Below are 19,059 nucleotides of genomic sequence, written 5' to 3' on the forward strand. Positions count from 1 at the left end.
CTATTCTTAAAACCCGCAAAGACAATCCACGCTCCGCCCACTCACTTCACCCGCGATGGTCTGACCTAATTGTTGTTAACTTTATTTAAATTTCTTTCTACCCGACAGCGAAAATTATAAAAAAAAATGTCGAGCAAAATTTTACATTACCAAATTTTTACTGGTTATGAAAAAATAACCCCGTGATTGATAAAATAAAAAAAAGTGGCCTGAGATTCGAACCGGTAAACTTACATATTACGGCAAACATACTAGAATACTGCGCCAAACTAGTATTATATATATTGTGACAAGGCAAAATTTGATATTAGTTAATACGTATCTGTCATATTTGGCGTGACAAACTTTTATATTTAAGCGTTATGACAGGAGAAGAAAAATATTGGGTTGCCCAGTAAGTTCGTGCCGCTTTATAAGGAAAATTGAAACCCTGTTCTCTTAAATTTTTGGAAATGTTTTTAAATTATATTGGTACGACTCTATACCTAAAACGTCTTTTATTTTTGGCTAAAATTTTAAAAATTAGTTTTTATCTCAACCAATGAAATGAAATTATTTACAATATAGAAATTTTTGTGACGTTTGATGATGGTGGAAATCCGAAAATGAATCCACTTCAGCTACAGTCTATTGTAAGCTTTATATCGAAAATCAGAACGAACTTTCCGGACAACCTATAATGTTAATACAAAGTGTCAAATGAATTTAACAGAAGTAGTTTATTCCAAATTGTATCACAAATATATAGAGATAGAGTTCAATTTTGTCAAATGTACCGATATTTTTGCGCACCTTGACTGCTTCGTTACTTATGACGCTGTGGCTGTTACGATATTTATGAGCATCTTGCATGTACTCATATATTTGACGCTGTGTATGTACCGATGTATTTGAGCAGGGTGAATGTATCTATTATTTTGAGGACTTTTGTTGTACCGATATAATTGATTACTTTTGGTGTACCTATATATTTGCATATCTTGTCTGTGACGATCTATATGACGCTGACTGTACCTAAAATTTCAGTAGTATAAAGGTTTAAATTAGCTCTACCACACATGATTATTGTTCGTAACTTTTTGTGCAAAAAGTAATCTTTGAACGAATAAATACATCGAAAGCATTCCAAAAGACTTGATCTCTTTTAAAGAGTTGAAAAGAAATAATCAAAATGTATTTTAATAAATGAAATTATTATTTCGTTTTTTAATCTTTGGCCTAATAATAATTCATCGATATTTTCTTGAAATAATCTTGGCTGTGTTGTGTTATATATAGAAATAACAATAATCGAAAAAAAACTATCATTAATATTCTGCATGAAAAATACTGAAGAAACAAAACATTTTCACATTTAGCTTTCATTTGTCGATATGTAAACGAGATTAAGTTATTAGCAGCTGCAGAGTTTTGTGATGTTTTGCTCTGACATTAGAGTGTATATTGTAGTTTTGACCTGAACGTAAGTGTATAGTAAATGGATAAGCGATGCCGTACTTAATCTATTGATCTGTAATATATTTATTGAATTAAACGATATTTCAGAAAAAACAAAGAAGCATTTCGATGAATAAAACAAATTGTAAAAATCTAATCTATCTTTTTACTTACCTTTCCGTCCTCCTTAAATGTAATAGCTAGACTATAAATCATATTACTAACTGCTGCATCCAGAACTACTATACCCGCTGACCTCTACAAATGGTGCCTATTTGATTTTCGCCATTTTGGCGCTGGTTGCGGTTTGTAGCTGTGGCTTAGATTGGAACTAATAATTGAGATACAATAAGCTGTCATGTAACATTAATAGGAATAATAGAGCTTTCAAATCGGAAAGAAGCAAACTTATCATTCCAAGCAAAAAAAACAATAGGCTATTAATATTATACAGATCCCTGAACGTACCACAGAACACTCTGATATCTGACAAGCAATTTATTAAGGATACACTAAAGTGGGAAAGCTTGGGGACAAAATGTAATAAAATACTAAAGCAATGTAAACATTTATTCATAATATTTGTAGATATACATAATGGAATCATTTCTAAACAATTTATAAAATATGGCAACATTCAGAATAAATCGAGAACTGCAAACATTTGTGTAAATAGTGGCGTGGCCTCTTGTAACAATACACCTCTCTAGCTGTAAATATATATTTCATGGTTTTGTCAACTTTGTATGGTAAATTATGGCACACTTTTCTTAATATCATGCCACTAAAATAAGAAAATCTTCAACAAAGTTATATTGTTCAAATAAATATAAATATTTAAACAGATATTCGAAATATTTTCACTGGGTGTATATAAAGTAAACATTTTCCAAAATCTAAATAGAAAAAAGTAGTAGTTTTATTTTTTGCTTAGACCTTTAGAATAATATAATAAATAAATACTGAATCTCATCTTAAAATAACAAGTCGGAATTGTTGTGAAAAAATAACTTAGGCGTTTAAAAAGGCAGGAATACAAAAGTTGTCGAGCAATAATAAACTTAAATCTAGTTCCTTATCGTAAACACTTAATTATCTAGAAACATCTACAACAACGAATACAATGCGTTCAAAATAAAAATGTGTCATAACACACGCCATCTTGTGACGTCATAGATGTCAAATCTAAAAAAACGTACGGACAGTTTAAGTCTTTTGAAACATATTTTTTTGGCATCTCCGAGTAAAAAAATATAAATAAACATTTAAAAAAAATATTAGTAGTCATATTTTTTCTATATTTAAAAAATTCTTATTTGAAACGTATTGTATTGAAACAACATCGCATTAAGCGTACAAAAACACAATAAATTTGCTGTCGAGTAAAATTTAAAAAAAAAGCACAATAAATGCAAAATATTTGGCAAAAGTACATTCATAAGACTTTAGAATTTTTGTTATTATATAATTTAAGTATTTCCATTTTTGTATAAATAAAATAGAAATTTAGTTGATTCAGATCAAAATCGTAACCGCAACTTCAGAGATTCTACTTCTGTTCTACATAACTTCAAAATTATATAACATATAAGAGATATTGACATGTACAGAATTGTTCTGTAACTTATCAACAAGTCATTGTAGTTAAGTACATAACAAACAAAGCTTAACAAAATGAATATACAATTACTTTTCTTATCATAATAATGCAATTTCTGCAATTTTATTACAACATCAATCATCTACTGAGTCCAAGTTCAGGAATTACATCAATAAGTATTATGGGTGGGTTCATGCATGTCATCTTGTCGTGCCTCCTCAATGTTGGCAGACGAGGCGAGGAGAGCGAGGAGAGCGAGGAGAGCGCGGAGTGGCCGCGCTACCAACATCTGGTGTGGGCTGCTGTGAGGCGGTAAGGCTGCGAGGAGTCACTACAGAAGAACGACCTACATTTATTAAGTAAGGTGTTACCGGCGGGGGGTCGGCGGGGGGTTGCGGGGCGCGGCTAGTAGTCCAGCTTGGAGGGTCCCTGCATGTCGGCGCCGGAGCGCAGCACCAGGTAGTAGCTGTGCACGCACAGGATGCAGTACGCCAACGTGCCTGCAACACGCAACATACAACATGACACGCGCCGCCGGGACGGGGGCGGAGGCGGGGGCGGAGGCAACGGGGCAGCACTGACCGAAGAACACGACGCCCTCGAGGAAGGCGAGGAAGATGTCGGAGCCGGAGCCGAGCGAGCGCGTGGCGAAGGAGGACACCAGCACGTAGATCAAGCCGGCGATCCACAGCGCGCACATAAACCACGCCCACAGGCGCACCACCGTCGTCTTGCGCTAAACGACACACAATGTTGTTGAGCACCTCGCGACCTCGGTACCGGCTGTCGAATATGATGAGAGTGAATGGCGACCTTGTGCGCGGCGTATATGAGCGTGATCGCGAGCCCCACGTGCACCAGACCGAAGCAGGCGACGGCGAGCGAGGCGGTGGCCAGCTGCGCGTACACGGTTTCCCCCTCGGTCTCCCACTCCAAGGTGACCTGCCCCCACGCGCTGCCCGATGTGGCCGCGCCCAATGTCACGCTCGCCACTGCGAACATCTGCGCCACAATGCATAATCAATAAGCTGACCTTCCACCGCAAATACGTACGCTCCTGGGTTCCAACCCCGCCATTTCATTACTATTGTACAGCATATCTTAGAGGGAAGATAGAGAGATTTTAAAAAGTCTTAAGAAATGCTGCTTATATGTGAAACAAAATTCTACTGTGTGGTCTTATTAGTTCAACAGAGTGCACACACAAATATGAAGAAATAATATTAAATGTTCTGGAAAGATATTATAATAGGATGATTTTAGCTAAATCGTACTAACCAGATGTACATATCCGATGACCTTGGAGCCGAGCTCGAGGCTCATGCACCAGCAGAACTTGGTGATGTGCGGCAGACCCATGCTGCACCTCTCACTGGCTCCCTACCTCTGGAAACAGACATTAACTTTTTTTTATTTTAAAGTTTTACATAACCTTAGTTGACACATATAAATTTGGAAAAACATCTAGCAAATTCCGAAAAAGTGTCTTTCAATTCTAAATTGCCGAGACAGGCCATAATGGAATAACAACAAGAAACAAACAAAAAGAAAGTAATTCAAGACAATATAGTATTTTATGTTACTTATCTCTTATCAGCCTCAGATGTTATCACCAGTTATCTCAATACAAATGAAACTGTTGTATTGGAATTAACAAACCAAGTCATTGGACAAAAGTTACACCATAACTATCTTACAAGAGAAGAGATATTACTCTTTTCATTTGGGTTAGTTAAAATATTTTCATTTCAATAAAATATAGGATAAATTTAAAATTCTTATGTTTTATACCACTCAGTGGCAGGCGGGGCTAGTGTAAAACCTAGTGGGCAGTCAAGGGCACGGCCTCACCCTGTCCACAATAACAACAAACTGTAATAAATTATTGTAATGTCCTATCTACATAACATCACTCAACATTTGAAAACAATATATTGATTGGTTAGCTAAGGTTTACCAGGTAGCCATTTGTAATACAAAGAAACCTTAAACACAATAGACTTTTTTCTTAAATTTAACAAAGTTCTTTCCATCACATCATCATTTGCCATCTGATTGGATCATAGTTAAACGCTTCGTTATACAAAATAAAAAGAATATCCTAGCTAATTATAATTTCATTTCAAATATCTTATTTATTTAAACAATATATAATTTTCATAATTTGGCCAAAGAGCAATGGCGAGAAGCATCCTAGGCATTAGACTAATAAACACAAAAGTCAAATGATCAGACAAAAAACAAAAATAATAGTCGCAGGATGCTGAGCACAATGTCTAAGTGGAAATGAACGGGAAAATTATGCGCACTCTAGATGAAAAATAAGGCAACCCTATGGTCTGGTCTAGGAAAAGTTAAGAGAATGAGAGGACGACCCAAAGTCCAATGGTCAGACGACATTATAAAAATAGCAGGAAATTCCTGGTTGAAAAAGGCAACAGATAGGTAAAAATATGGATTTGTTGCATGCATAATTCTGCCCAACCTCATGGACCAAGATATCATGATAGTTTAAAATATAGTTTAATTAGATAACTCTTAATCTATTTGTAAATTAATGCCATGGGAAGAGAAACTAGGAAAAAAAAAATAGACACATTCAAGTTCAAATACATACATGTTTGTCTGCTTTTAAACTCTTGTAGTCAGACACAATGTGAATTATTAATTTACATTGGTACGAATAAAAATGTCTCATTCAAGGTTGCGTTTGTATTTTATTACTATACTTGATTTTTTTAAATATGTATTAACTCTAAATATGTTTCAGATCTATTAACGGCAAATAAAGATATTAACCTACCTGTAAAAAGAATTCAAATCGAACTTTTATTGATTTAAAAAATTTAATCACTCAACAAACAAACCCAACAAGTTATTTATTGTTTCTTAAAGAAAAAGAGCTTAAACGCAAAAGTGCGCAACCAAATTCCAGTTTTACATCTATTGACGTCATCCGTTGACGTAAAAATCAATAACTACGTTCCGTTTTACCCTTTTAACTGACAACATGTTAAATCTTTCTATTAAATACTAAAAAAACTGTATCTTTTTTATATATCAAACTAATAAATGAGAATAGTAAAAAATATAATATAATGATATATGAATGTTTATGGGGGACTAAGAGGAGTCAGTAAAACACATTTTTTGTAAGTATCAATAAAACAAGATATTCTTATAATACGTTTATTTGTTATAGTAATTAAATAACAAATACATTCATAAATAACAATCGTTTCAGGCATAATGAGATTTAAAATTAACCACAGCCCAACATAATTTCAATATTTGTAACCATTTAATCAAATTCACTAATTGGTATTACAAGATGCTGAGCTATTACAATAAGATAATTTTAAAATTATATATCTATAATAATTATCTATCTACATATTTATTAAAACTATAAAATATGACATACGACTAAAGCATTTTTAATATAAATTTAATTTTTTTGTCGCCAGATTTATAACTTCTAGACTTTGGACACTTCGCTAGTCTGATGAAACAAATCAGTTTAGCTATTTAGTTTGAACGCATTCCATACTGTGAGTATTCATTCTTTGCATTGCTATTTGCGCCCACATTCAAGTAGCGTGTAGAACATCTCCAGCGCTTCACGCAGCAGGTTCTGAGGTGCGCACCGCCTTGTAGAGGCGCGCCGAGTGCTGGAACCTCTGCTCGTCCTCCTCGTACATGATCTGCTTGTGCCGGCTGTGCACTATCACTATGCAGTACACTGACACACCTGCAATATACATATATAAATATACTAAAACAGAAATTAAAAATCTTCACCTGTACTTTACGTTTGAAATAAAATTATGTACAGACTTTGGTAACGAATGTCATGTTCACTTCTACTATTTTTTTAGGAGGCTACTTCCAATGTATCAGGAGTATTTCTAGGCTTTCAATTTTCTCCTTGAAGTCTTTTCGTTTGAACATTGTTGTACTCACAAGCTCTCATGAGATGCACGAAGATGACGACGGCCTCAACGCCCAGCATCTCTCCGGAGTCCTGAAGGATGAGACTGATGCCCGTCAGACACATCACGAAGAAAATCGCAGTGAGGATGCCTGTCACTATCGTCCACGGTAATGTGAGCGACGCCAACTTCTGGAAAGTAATGCAATAATTTCCTTTAGAAAATAAGAAATAAGTTTCTTAGTGTACACAGACTCACTAAAACGAGGTGAATAGGTAAAATATGAACCTTATATGCTGCTATAATGAGCAGCAAAGAGCATAGCAGGTGCACCCCGCTGACTGCCGCCGCAGTGACGTAGAGAGCGTGTTTGTTTGCGGAGATGGCGCCCTCGCGGCCCAGAGGTGCAAGCGTCACCAGCAAACAATACGCTGTCAGCTCCAGAAGCGCCCATACCTGGCCACAAATAAATGCTAATTTAATAATGGAGGCAAAACTGAAAGCATCGACAACTATGAAGATGTTGCATTACTAACTTTTTAAAAGTCGAGGAGTATAAAAAAATTATAAATTATGACTAAACGTCTTTTCATGTTTGCCCTCCTGAATATATCTCAACTAGAACCCGAATAAAACATTAGTGATAAAGATAAGGCAACAGTTACAATGAAGCGGCTGTAAAGATTAAACTGAGTGCCAAGGCCGTGACGTCACGGTTTATATTTGTTTAGTAAACACGAGAGTAGGCAATAGGCACGCTCGCTTCGTTACTTACTACTATCGGCAAAATAGTACAGTACTATTCAAAATTTACAACGGCTCGTAATGTTACACAAGACATATCTGACTAAGGATATTACAATTTTCGGGACGCCGGCATGCAGGAGCTGGGTACACCTCATCGCGCGCTTTCTTTTATCCGCAGTAGAGCTGCCGTAAAGTTTGTATCTTATAATAGAGTCTGGACTGTCAAAGTTAGAAAGAATGCTCATATCATTTGTTTACTGATGACATACCCCATTACTCTAGAAGTATGCATATTGTCATCCCTTATATACTCATTGACAAAACAGAGACAAAAATATATATTAATGTCACGATAGTGGAAACCCGGTTACTATTAATGTTTCGACCGGTGAAATAACTGTTTAACCATTTCTAATTTTAATATTTACGTCAAGCGAAACATTTTACAATTATTTGGCAGTGTAAATTATACACACTTGTTAACACTGTGGATAGAATTTTGTTACTTTTAAATAGTATAGCGATTACCAAGACCTAATACTTTTAACTATTATTATTTTAATTGGATTGTCCTCTCGCATAATTGTTTCTAGAACGTATTTGTATATACATAATTAATAACAATATTCGTATCGTCACTATCAATAATTTGTTTAATTATGCATTGTGCAGATTTTCCTCTCACTTGGGGACTAAGAAAAACATATCTAAGAAAACATTTGACGGACAAATTAACTCTAAACTGTACTTAATCATCAGGACAATCATATCAATATGCTTTCTCTGTATTCTGTATGTATTCAATTAGTTTTTATTAAGATAATTTAAACAAAAATTGTTTAACAATGCAACGAGCCATCGAGATATTCTGATAAAGATAATACTTACTGTATACGCGTAGGCAATGATTAGCGTTCCCTTGTGTAGACTGACACAATAGCAACACTTATTAACCATGGGAACTCCCATGTTGTGCCACAAGTAACTGTACAATATAAACACATGCGTCTATTTGTGCACTATGAAGTCAGACGGAGATTAGTTCGCCGTGTCGTACGTACGCTCAACAAAACACGCGTACCTCGACTGAGTGGACGAAGCTAATATTGTTATCAACACAATCTACCTTAAGATAAACAATAATTTATTACGTGTTTTGATGACTTCATTTGCAATATTTTTATCACTGTTCTTTACAATGTCAGTGCTAATTCAAGCAATTATACGTAACTCGAATTGGAAGCCCTTGAAATAATTTTAATAATAGTCACTCTAGGAGTGCTTCTCTATAATCTTTTTAATTTAATGACCAATTCTTATTCCGAATGGCATATAATTTTTGGTGTGATGTCATTGCCACTTCTAGACGTTCCATTTAGCATAACCTTAGTTCCGTGATAACAGTAGTTTGTTATCTAATACGTAAAAATAAAAAAAAAACTAATTGGACTCCAGCGACTATTCTAAATTGTTAGTTCCGTCTGATTAAGATCATACTTTATAATGATAATTAAAAAAATAGATAAACTGTCGTCGATACAATTCGATACTATAATCTATAACTTATCTGTAACGAATATCACAAATAAATTGAATTACTGTTAAGTGAAGAATTATTTATTCTATCTCTTTGGAAGACAAGAAGTTTGCGTTCTGCCAAATAGGTGGCATAATGGCCACTAAGACCTTTGCCTTTTAATTTATAGAAAACTATAAGAGAAAATAAATAGAGAATAACGCGGGAAAAGTTAACAATGTTAGGAAATGTAGTTGCAAACACAGATAAACAGAATTGTTAGTATAAATGTGTATATAGTTCCATTATATTTATTTTACAAACGGAAAAAGGCGTTTTGACTGACGTGTTGATGTTATCAATTTATTCAATTACAATTTATAAGATTAAAGATATTTTTGAAGAGATTAGGAATTTCCTGTTAAACGGATAGTATACATTCCTTAATTACATCACGGTGCTTGTGTTATCACTTATCACACAGTATCGAGCACAGTAACGCCTTCTGTCGGCGCCGGAGCACTTCATTACAAAGTTGTGGTCACTCCAGCAGTAGACTGGTTAACTCAACTTTGATCAGTGCAACCAACATGGTGTAAATCTTATGAAAGCAGTAACGATGTGTTTGCCGATGGAAGTTTGTTGTTGTTGTGTCAGTTTGGAACTGGGAACTAAGATACTGGGTGTGGTGCACATGGTAAGTACCAATTTCGCAATATCTTATAAACAATGTGAAATTAATATAAAAGATAAAGATTAAGAAATTGCAACAATTATAGTCATATTGACAATTCAAAAACATCGATAAAGTTATTGTTGCTTTTTTATAATATTTTATTGTGAATATTTTTAAAAGCACTGTCGATCTATTTTAATCCAACAAAGTTGCGTCGCTCCATAAAAAATACTTCATATTAGAAGGAATTGTATTGGGAAAAATGCTAGTGCCATGCCCGTGCTATATCCCGGGGAAGTACCGGCTTTTCACAATATGAAACAAAATGACTCGATTCTACGTATCAATAAAATGTTTCTCAATAACAAGCTCCTCCTCAAGCTGATAAAGTTTAATTTTAATAGTACTGCAGAAATATTTAGCCGGATTATTAAATGTTATTTCGATGAAATGTAAAAATTCTTAATCTAATATTTCGTGTACTCCGCATCTTTAAACATCGAGGATATTCTTTGATTAACAGCTTGTACCGCGTATTTCCAAAAAAAGAAAGAGACTTAACGACATCTTTATATTCACAGAGGATCATATTGTATGATGACAATGACACATTCTTTAAGTATGGGTCATAGAAATGTATGACAAGTGATAAATTACATTATCGTTTATTACATATTTAGATATGTTGCAGCACTAACACAGCTTATAATAAAGGTGTTTGCAGGTGTTAACAACACTAATATCACTGGTGTACGGGCTGGTGTCTGCACAACTCGACTATCTGGAGCCCCAGAGACGCCTGTTCTACGGCCTGGTGAGCGCCTCGGCCGCCGCCGCGCTGCTGCCCACCTGTCTTATGACATATGGAGCTTTTAAGGTAAGTGGATAACTTATGCTCCTCAACGAAATACACATTTTATTGCAATAGTTCGGAAATCAAATTATAAGTACGAACTTTTAAATATTTCATTCCATTGAATTAAATTATCGCACTTAACAAAATGTTTGTAGATAATATGTATCAGTTATTGTTTTACAACTTTACTATAAGTCGATATCATTTACTGCTTGTGAAATTTAATTTTAAGCGGAAATATGATTCATTTCCAACATAAAACAGAGATACACTTTGTATCGATAGAAAGAAAGAACACAAAACGCCTGCTGCAATATTATAGCAAAAATTAGTTTACATTTTTTTGTGTTTAAAAAAAGGATTCTTTGGAAGTAATGTAACTTTAAATATATTTTGAGATAGCAAAATAAATAAAATCGTTATAAACAATGGTAATCCAAGTCACAATTCGTGACTCAAACTCAACTGGCATTGTTTTAGGTGCTAACTAAGCCGAGCTGTTAGTCTATCTCTTTTACATTTATTCCGTTTATTCTATCTTTGTTCGTAGCAAAAAGCAAAGTGTCTGTGGCCGTGGGTGGTGTTATCATGGGTGTCGAGTGTGGTGCTGGTGGGCATGGCGCTGCTGGGCACGGTGCTGATGGCCCTGCCAGCAGAAGGGAGCAGCTCTACCGACATCAGTACAATGGTTTCCGTGTACTTTGTTTACGCTGGTGAGTTATTTATTTAACAAGTGTAGCAAATAAAAGTTAAGTGATAATTGAAGACAAAATGATAATATTGCAACGTATTTGTTGAAAAGTGAAATAATTTGATAGTGTTTGTTTTGATTTTCAGTGATACTGTACTACTCGTCGTGCGTGGTGGAGAGCCGGCGCGTGGAGCTGATGCTGGAGGAGAGGAGCGAGGTGGAGCGGCGGCTGATGAGGAGCAGGCGCGCGCCTCGCCTTCCTCACACGCTGCTCTATGAAGGATACGAGGCCGCGGTCTGACTTCAACTATCTGGCTATCGGTGTTTGTTATAACTTTACTGTGTTAAATCCATACTCAGGTCGTTAAGGGAGAACCTTAGCGTAGATTTAGTATGAGAAATCCACTAATTAAGCGACGATTAAAAGATGGATGCGACAGTAATTGCTTAAGTTTAAGTTAGTATTGATATTAAAAGGCTGATTAAATTAGGCAAATTCAAACCTTTTTAAGTTTTTCAATTTCCAAACACCTTGCACATGATGACGCGTTGTTCATAAGACATAAGAGTTGATATACAAAGATGTAAGTAATCAGTTGTCCGCTCAGCGAGACAATACGCGGCGACATGGCGACGCGTCCAACTGGAAAATTCAACGATTAACTAAGGATGGGATACAACGTATCGAAACTGTATGTTCGACAATGTTAACCAAAAATATTTTAAAAGTGCTAAAAGAGGGTTAAAGATAAAATCATCACTTGACAACACAAAGTATTTAAACTCTCTTATGAGTAGATACATCATTTTAACAGCTACATAGACTAACAGAAAAACACCCGGAATTACATACACGTACGATGTTATCTAATATACAAGTGTAATATAAATAAAACTAAATAAACTACTTTTAATTGCGTGATTTTAGTATCGATGTATCTGTTCAAAGTTAAGACGATATTTCACTTTAATTGATTCACGATAATTACACGAGTACACCTCACAGGTACAGGTACAGGTACAGGTACAGGTACAGGTACAGGTACAGGTACAGGTACAGGTACAGGTACAGGTACAGGTACAGGTACAGGTACAGGTACAGGTACAGGTACAGGTACAGGTACAGGTACACAGGTACAGGTACAGGTACAGGTACAGGTACAGGTACAGGTACAGGTACAGGTACAGGTACAGGTACAGGTACAGGTACAGGTACAGGTACAGGTACAGGTACAGGTACAGCTCACGTCTTAATTTAAGGAAACGGAAGTCATTATAATTATTTATTTATAAGTAGAAAAGCTACGCTTACTTTATAAGTAACCATTTATTTCTATAATAAAGTTACGTGCGAAATAATACGACATAGAATTATATAATAAACATTTGGTTATTGGTGAGTTTATCGACAAGGTACAGTTTGTGGCACAAGTCTGTCAGACCTACAATATTTAAGAAAGCACGAACAATAGGGAAGTGTCGCGTCACGTCACGTCACGTCGCGCTGTGAACAACCGCACACGTTACATATTATAAATAAGAGTGGTGAAGCGGTTGCTCTCTACTGCTGCAGGGACATCATGGAACACAACTTCATACTGGTAAGTTCATTTACTGTACCTTACTCTGCATGCTGTCATTTATATTATTGCATTACTTATTTATAGTCCAATTTTTGTATAAATTTCGTTTAGAATGCTTTAATTTCTATTGAATCTCTTCTTTCTTTATATATTCAATGATAATTTATTTGTTTTAGTTTATTGAGACATAAAATAACAATAAAAACGTCTAACGCATAAAATGAGCTGGCATCACTAGCTTTTTACTAGTATTACTTAGTTGGGCGATTGCACGAGTCAGTAGAGAGGTACAGCAGTCTGTCTGTCTGTACCCAAACTTTCTATATAGCAGTGCACCTGCTTCAAGGGCCTTACACACGTATCGTCATTGCCGCCTCAAGACCACATTACTCATTCATAAAAAACGCACAACGCGTAATTTAAAAAGACATATTCAAAAAGTTAGCTTTTAAAACTGTCTAAGTTTACGATTGAAAATTCTTTAGTATATCAAGCAATTTTACTAATATACCATGAAAGCACAGCACATGTTCAAGCAAAAATTAAGTCATAGATTCCTAATAAAGCAAAGTGTCATGTGTAATAGGAAAGTTTTTGCATAATTTTCAATGGTTATGCCAATTCCGTAGCCCCCATAAACAGACGGCCTTGTGGTGTCGAGCGGGCGCGGGTCAGTGACATGGCGAGTGGTGAAAGTGCTGGAATTACGCAAGCCATAGCCATCCACATCGCCATGTACAGACCAAGAATTAAATTCGCTTCCCACTTGGAACATCGTGCAGCAAACTGTCATCACGAGAACTATAATTTAGCATATTGCTATGACAAGTTTTCAACCTTACTTTCACTGAAACGGGTAGCAAATAAATGTCCTCGACTGTACCACGCTTGTAATTCCGCACTCGTGTGCCACGCACTGGGTCATGGAGATGTTAGACTACGCAATCCAGATGGACAGACATACATAGTACATACTTTATTATTACTTTATTTAGAAAACCACATATACTAAAGTAATAGATCAGTAGAAGAGTAAACCAGTTCCGATTGTTTGTCCGTTTAACTCTCGAAGGAAATAATAATATTGTTTCATTTATAGTAATTATGAACATGAAAATCAAAATTGTCATTATTTAATCTGATCTTTGCGAAAGAACAATATTTTTCTTACTGTTAATAAGCGTTAATTAGCTCAATAAATTTATTGTTTTTTTTAGTTATTATTGTTTTTTTCATCATATTAATGACGAAGTGGAATTTTCACATGTTATCATAATTATATGTGATTACTACAATGTATCGGTTTAAATTATGTTGTAATGGCTTTGGGTATTGAGCGAGCTTCGAACCTCTGACCTCTGCCCCTAACTAACCCTTAACTCACACTTTCTCGATGTCAATAGACTTCACAACACAATCACCATAACCAACGTAAATTTTTATTCTTACATTTGGTTATTACTAATTAATTTAGAAATCAGCTTTTCATTCAAAAAAATCCAATTACAATAACCTTAGTTCTTGAATAAAAAAATTATCTACAGCTGAATGAGAAAGCTAAAAATTATTAAATAATGTAACAAATTCAAGCGAAGTAATTCTATAATAAAAGTTTATTGTTTTAGACATTCATTTGTACAATTTTCATAATAACTATCGTGCAATGCATTCAATTTATCGAAAATGCAGAAGAAAATTCCGATGCTAAGTTTAACACAACAACGCTGTACCCCGTGGATAAGAACACATTTGTAAAGTATACGACAGAACGTACAAATGTAGTATCCGAAAAGCATCGCAAAATAGATAGAACGACTTGGAAGATTAACACAAGCTTTGCTGTCCCAAAACATGAAGACGAAGAAATACTAAGCGCCAAGAATTGCAAAGATACGAATCATATTAAGCAAGTAAAAGATGAATACAGAGAATCAAAATATTCAACAACGGTTACAAAAGAAAACAATGTGGACGAAGATGAAACAGATCCTGAGAATGGAAAGGAAGTACTTAAGAAGTACAAAGAAAATGAACTAAAATTTAAGAAAGAGTTTAAGCCGAGTCCACATCTAAACTCTTACTATGATACTTTAGATGATTCTCCTTTTAATACTCATAGTACTCCTGCACCGACACTAGAAACGCCTACATTTTTCGGGTGAGTTTTTTTTATAATTAAAACAGATACTTTGATGATATCTTAATGTTACTTTCTTTCTCTGAAATAATTTAATTGTTTTTAAGGATCCATGACTAACACAAGAATTATTAAAAAGTTATTTATAAAAATGTCGTAATTAACTTTCAAGTCTGATTTAGAAACAATTATAAAAATAAGTAAAATAGTTGAATAAAAGGAATGTACTAGAAATTCAACAAAAAACTTCAATTATTTTAGATTAGATTTCGTAAGAAAGTAAATAATTATTTTCTGGTAGACTTAATTACTGAGCTGAGTCTGCACTTAATTAGATTTTGTTAACTACACGCTACATTCCGACATATTTAGTTTCAATTTTTTAATGTAACAAACACAAAATGTATTCCACGATGACAGGATTTACATTATTCCAGTTTTATCCAGCACTCGATTCACTGAACTGGAATAATATAAATTGAGCATTTTGATATGCAGGTCTCCGAGAGATCAGTTCAAGCCACACAACAATCAGCACAAGGGATACGTCGCTTTCCCTTACAAATACGAAACATATTCAGCTGTCGACAGCTCTTCAGTATGGGGTGGACAGAGCTTGCAGTCAAAACCGACGATAGAAGCGCCCGTCAGGATACCCGCCGGGGGGCTTTACAGACTGCCCGACGTTTTAAGAGAGAAACCAAACTCCTATGAAGACAATGATTATCCCCCGGATTCTATTGACAATGTTAAAGACAATTCTCTCAAAAAAAGGTACGTAAAGATTTGTTTGATATACTAGTAAAGTGAAAGAGAAAATATATTTTTAATAGGTTTTCTAAAGTGAGTCGCGAAAACTGTAACTAATAGCAAATTATAAGTTGTAGTATAAAGATATCTATTATTATTCGTCTTTCTTCCTTTATCTAGCAATGAATCTGACTCGTCATTCTCCATTCAAGGCCTTTCTATTTTACATATTACTTTTAAGCCTTTATTATTTGTAATTACTTCTTTGTATTTATTTTAGATGTTTTCTATTTAATTACACTATAGTTCGCTCTTTCCTATGACTTTGCGTTTTAACTAATCGGTTGAGATTAGAAACGTATTGCCTAAATTACAGAATAATGTTGTTTCTATCTTGTTGTAAATTTCAGAGCAAATCCCTGGCAGAGTGTTCTCCAGTTGGTGAGGGCGCTGCTTCCTGTCGGTCTCATCGTGTCCGCGCTCACTCCCTCCATACTCACCATCGAGGATCCAAACAACACGTCAGATATTTATACTTTACAATAACACACGTATAGTCGAGGACGTTTATTTCCTACCCACGTCGGTGTAGTTACAGCTTGACTTCGATTCTAATTAGGAAGTGAATATCAAGTGTTTGTGCCTCAGATAAATAGTTACTTGATTTGAATTTGGTTTGAACAAATGAACAAGTTTGTTGTTATATTAAATTAGGCTTTAGTCACCACAAACATTATATAGCTAACTTTGATATGTAATATAAGATTAAAAAGTTTCTACAAGTTTACATACAACTTACATAAAAAGTAGTTGTATAAATTTTGACATTACATACTCGTGCAGTTCGCGTGCATCGGTAGTCTACAAAGTGGGAGACATTCCTCACTAACTTCCGGTGCATGCAAATGTTACAACTGTACCGTTTGACTCTTTTATATGAAAACGTAACACGCGGACTTTGATAACTTATAATATTCGTTTCCTGTCATCTAAAACATTGCATATTTTGCTGCTGCGTTATAACATTATTGAGTATAGAAACAAACCTCGCCACAGCACGTGATCCACGACGAAGTTTCACATCTAAGATAATTAAATCAATTTAGTATTATAGGCAGTTTCCGGCTCTCAAAGTGACGTAAATTTATGTAAAAATAACTAATAAGATATGGTATTAAGCTTATTTAACTTTTAATGATGATTAACAATCGTTGTTCTTTAAAAAAGTAGGATCAGCAGATGTAATGTATAAACGTGAAGGAAAACACATCAAATAAAAGTGAAATTAGTAATATATAATTAACGATAAAGGCACGATATATATGAATAAGAAAAGTTTGTCGAGATCGTACAAAATAGAAATGCGATTTATTGCGCACTGAATGCAACTCAGTATTTTCTCTGCGACACTCGCAGTGCATCTCTATTTGCTGACCACACGGTACATTGTCACATTACAACACATGTCTCTGTAGTCTAGCCGAGAATATAAAAAACTTAACCTGGGGGCAGTTCAGTCCTCTTTTTTTACACTACTATCATATTGCTTTTGTCTTTTAAACAAATAAAAGTTTTGTTATCAGACAGTTCAAACGTGCGTCTCGCGACCTGAGAGAGTCCTGGCGGTCCCCCGCCCTCCCGACACTCCCGGCACTCCCGGCACTCCCGGCCGTCAGCGAGGACTGCAAACGTCGTTTGCTTTGCGAGATACATTCTGACAGACACTACGAGTGAGTATGGAACTAAATCGCTGCGATTATTCCTGTCTGTAGCAGTACAGATGCAGTGTGATGCAATGTGCTCCTCATTGTTGTCAGTGCGAGCATCGCGCGGCGAGCCAAGCAGTGCCACAAGCTGCGCTGCGAGGATCCTCGTGCTCTCACCGACCTGCTGCACTGGCTGCTCACATACCACCGCGCTCAGCACCAACATATAAACATATGAAGATTCAACAAAAACATATACAATGTTTAATTTAACTATTTTGTAAGCAATAAAACATTTAAAAACATTTTCGAGTTATTATTCAATTAAAAATTGAAAACAAAGTTAATTGGTCGTAATAAGACATTACATACGATACCATACCCGCCTTGTAAACGAGTAATTATATTAATTGCTTAAAATATCTTCAACAACCAATTAAATTAACAAAACTGACAAATAATAAAGCTTACGTAACCGTTCATATCATCCAAATAAGTACGAAAGAACAAAATAAACGAGATGAGAAAACTAGAAAGGTAATCAGTAACGTTAGCCAGCTGTTATAAGAGATATCTTCAAGTAGCGCGCACTGATGATGACGAGGCAGGTAATGACGAGCCTCATGTCGGGTGTTGTGGTCATCACCTCGATTGAATGCATTGTAACAAGTGACAAACGAAAAGACTTTCGATATTTTTTTTTATTTACATGCTATGGGGAAAAACATGTGTAGCCACGAAGTCGGCGAGTTACTATCTAATAAAACAATCTAACACCGTCTCATAACACAAATTAAAGACAACAGAAATATGCTTACGGATGTAACGGATTTCGATCTTTTTAAAATGGATGTTAATGTTTTGGTAAACCCGAATATAACTAAATACCTAGGTATAATATTTATGACATACATATTATGTTTAAATTTTATACTTTGTACTTTCATAAGTTTTATTTGCTTAGGTAGTAATGGTTAAATGAACACAACCCGCTGTTTTCATGGACGCACTTTGAGCGCGGCACAACCGGACTCCGGACACAGAGGCACGCGAGCTCTCTGTGTAACACATTACACCTTATATAACGTTACTCGATAAAACCACTACAATTAAAGAATAATTCACTGTTTTAAGAATGCTCACTGAAAAAAGTCGACCACTTAAATGCAACAATCTAAACGTTCTTTTGTTGGTCAAAATATGAAATTGATTAAAAACTACTTTGTATACATTAGTACTCTTTTATGTGGCATTACTTATTTTCTAAATTTTAATAAAAATAAAAAAAATCTATATAACATTAATTCAGATCAACACAAATAAAAACGTGAAAGTACAGTTAAAGAATTCGCTGCTTTTGGTTTCAGCAGTCAGAGGTGAGCGAGGATCGTGTTGTGTTAATATCAGTAACAAGTTGTCCCTTGCCCT

The 19,059-nt window shown here is 35.1% G+C and overlaps 4 protein-coding genes across 6 annotated transcripts; 2 read left to right on the forward strand and 2 right to left on the reverse strand.

The window, feature by feature from the left end:
- Window positions 1-1,986: 1,986 nt before the first annotated feature.
- LOC106121597 (uncharacterized) lies at window positions 1,987-5,982 on the reverse strand. 3 transcript variants are annotated; one of them, XM_013317311.1, is made up of 5 exons: window positions 5,841-5,982; window positions 4,316-4,413; window positions 3,851-4,039; window positions 3,620-3,773; window positions 1,987-3,537 (listed from the first exon to the last, which is right to left on the reverse strand). In XM_013317311.1, the coding sequence occupies exons 2-5, from the start codon at window positions 4,394-4,396 to the stop codon at window positions 3,443-3,445; spliced, it is 519 nt and encodes a 172-aa protein (XP_013172765.1). In that variant the 5' UTR covers window positions 4,397-4,413; window positions 5,841-5,982; the 3' UTR covers window positions 1,987-3,442. The 3 variants fall into 3 exon arrangements, with proteins under 3 accessions (XP_013172765.1, XP_013172762.1, XP_013172763.1); XM_013317308.1 differs by having other exon boundaries at window positions 4,316-4,423; XM_013317309.1 differs by lacking the exon at window positions 5,841-5,982 and adding an exon at window positions 5,655-5,673 and having other exon boundaries at window positions 4,316-4,423.
- A 302-nt stretch (window positions 5,983-6,284) lies between these two features.
- LOC106121616 (uncharacterized) lies at window positions 6,285-8,945 on the reverse strand. Its single transcript, XM_013317334.1, has 4 exons — window positions 8,605-8,945; window positions 7,258-7,425; window positions 7,001-7,160; window positions 6,285-6,788 (listed from the first exon to the last, which is right to left on the reverse strand). Exons 1-4 carry the CDS (start codon window positions 8,683-8,685, stop codon window positions 6,658-6,660), a joined length of 540 nt encoding a protein of 179 aa, XP_013172788.1. The 5' UTR covers window positions 8,686-8,945; the 3' UTR covers window positions 6,285-6,657.
- A 606-nt stretch (window positions 8,946-9,551) lies between these two features.
- Window positions 9,552-12,214, forward strand: LOC106121641 (uncharacterized). The gene is made up of 4 exons (XM_013317360.1): window positions 9,552-9,929; window positions 10,633-10,785; window positions 11,315-11,477; window positions 11,602-12,214. Exons 1-4 carry the CDS (start codon window positions 9,837-9,839, stop codon window positions 11,754-11,756), a joined length of 564 nt encoding a protein of 187 aa, XP_013172814.1. The 5' UTR covers window positions 9,552-9,836; the 3' UTR covers window positions 11,757-12,214.
- A 468-nt stretch (window positions 12,215-12,682) lies between these two features.
- Window positions 12,683-17,905, forward strand: LOC106121830 (uncharacterized). The gene is made up of 6 exons (XM_013317658.1): window positions 12,683-13,056; window positions 14,664-15,196; window positions 15,674-15,949; window positions 16,336-16,446; window positions 17,509-17,655; window positions 17,743-17,905. Exons 1-6 carry the CDS (start codon window positions 13,036-13,038, stop codon window positions 17,867-17,869), a joined length of 1,215 nt encoding a protein of 404 aa, XP_013173112.1. The 5' UTR covers window positions 12,683-13,035; the 3' UTR covers window positions 17,870-17,905.
- Window positions 17,906-19,059: the final 1,154 nt, after the last annotated feature.

This window comes from Papilio xuthus, unplaced genomic scaffold (genome assembly GCF_000836235.2).
Source record: "Papilio xuthus unplaced genomic scaffold, Pxut_1.1 DF826938.1, whole genome shotgun sequence".
In the NCBI taxonomy this organism is placed as follows: domain Eukaryota; kingdom Metazoa; phylum Arthropoda; class Insecta; order Lepidoptera; family Papilionidae; genus Papilio; species Papilio xuthus.

Excerpts from the sequence above, each read along its gene's own strand:
- LOC106121597 (XM_013317311.1), bottom strand. The coding sequence starts at position 4,396 with ATGGGTCTGCCGCACATCACCAAGTTCTGCTGGTGCATGAGCCTCGAG. Across the intron at positions 4,040-4,315 it reads TCATCGGATATGTACATCTG|ATGTTCGCAGTGGCGAGCGT; the intron begins GTTAGTACGATT and ends ATTGTGGCGCAG. Across the intron at positions 3,774-3,850 it reads TCATATACGCCGCGCACAAG|CGCAAGACGACGGTGGTGCG; the intron begins GTCGCCATTCAC and ends TGTGTCGTTTAG.
- LOC106121616 (XM_013317334.1), bottom strand. The coding sequence starts at position 8,685 with ATGGGAGTTCCCATGGTTAATAAGTGTTGCTATTGTGTCAGTCTACAC. Across the intron at positions 7,161-7,257 it reads TCATTATAGCAGCATATAAG|AAGTTGGCGTCGCTCACATT; the intron begins GTTCATATTTTA and ends ATTACTTTCCAG. Across the intron at positions 6,789-7,000 it reads CGTGCATCTCATGAGAGCTT|GTGTGTCAGTGTACTGCATA; the intron begins GTGAGTACAACA and ends TGTATATTGCAG.
- LOC106121641 (XM_013317360.1), top strand. The coding sequence starts at position 9,837 with ATGAAAGCAGTAACGATGTGTTTGCCGATGGAAGTTTGTTGTTGTTGT. Across the intron at positions 9,930-10,632 it reads TACTGGGTGTGGTGCACATG|GTGTTAACAACACTAATATC; the intron begins GTAAGTACCAAT and ends AGGTGTTTGCAG. Across the intron at positions 11,478-11,601 it reads CGTGTACTTTGTTTACGCTG|TGATACTGTACTACTCGTCG; the intron begins GTGAGTTATTTA and ends TTTGATTTTCAG.
- LOC106121830 (XM_013317658.1), top strand. The coding sequence starts at position 13,036 with ATGGAACACAACTTCATACTG. Across the intron at positions 15,197-15,673 it reads GAAACGCCTACATTTTTCGG|GTCTCCGAGAGATCAGTTCA; the intron begins GTGAGTTTTTTT and ends TTTGATATGCAG. Across the intron at positions 17,656-17,742 it reads CATTCTGACAGACACTACGA|TGCGAGCATCGCGCGGCGAG; the intron begins GTGAGTATGGAA and ends CATTGTTGTCAG.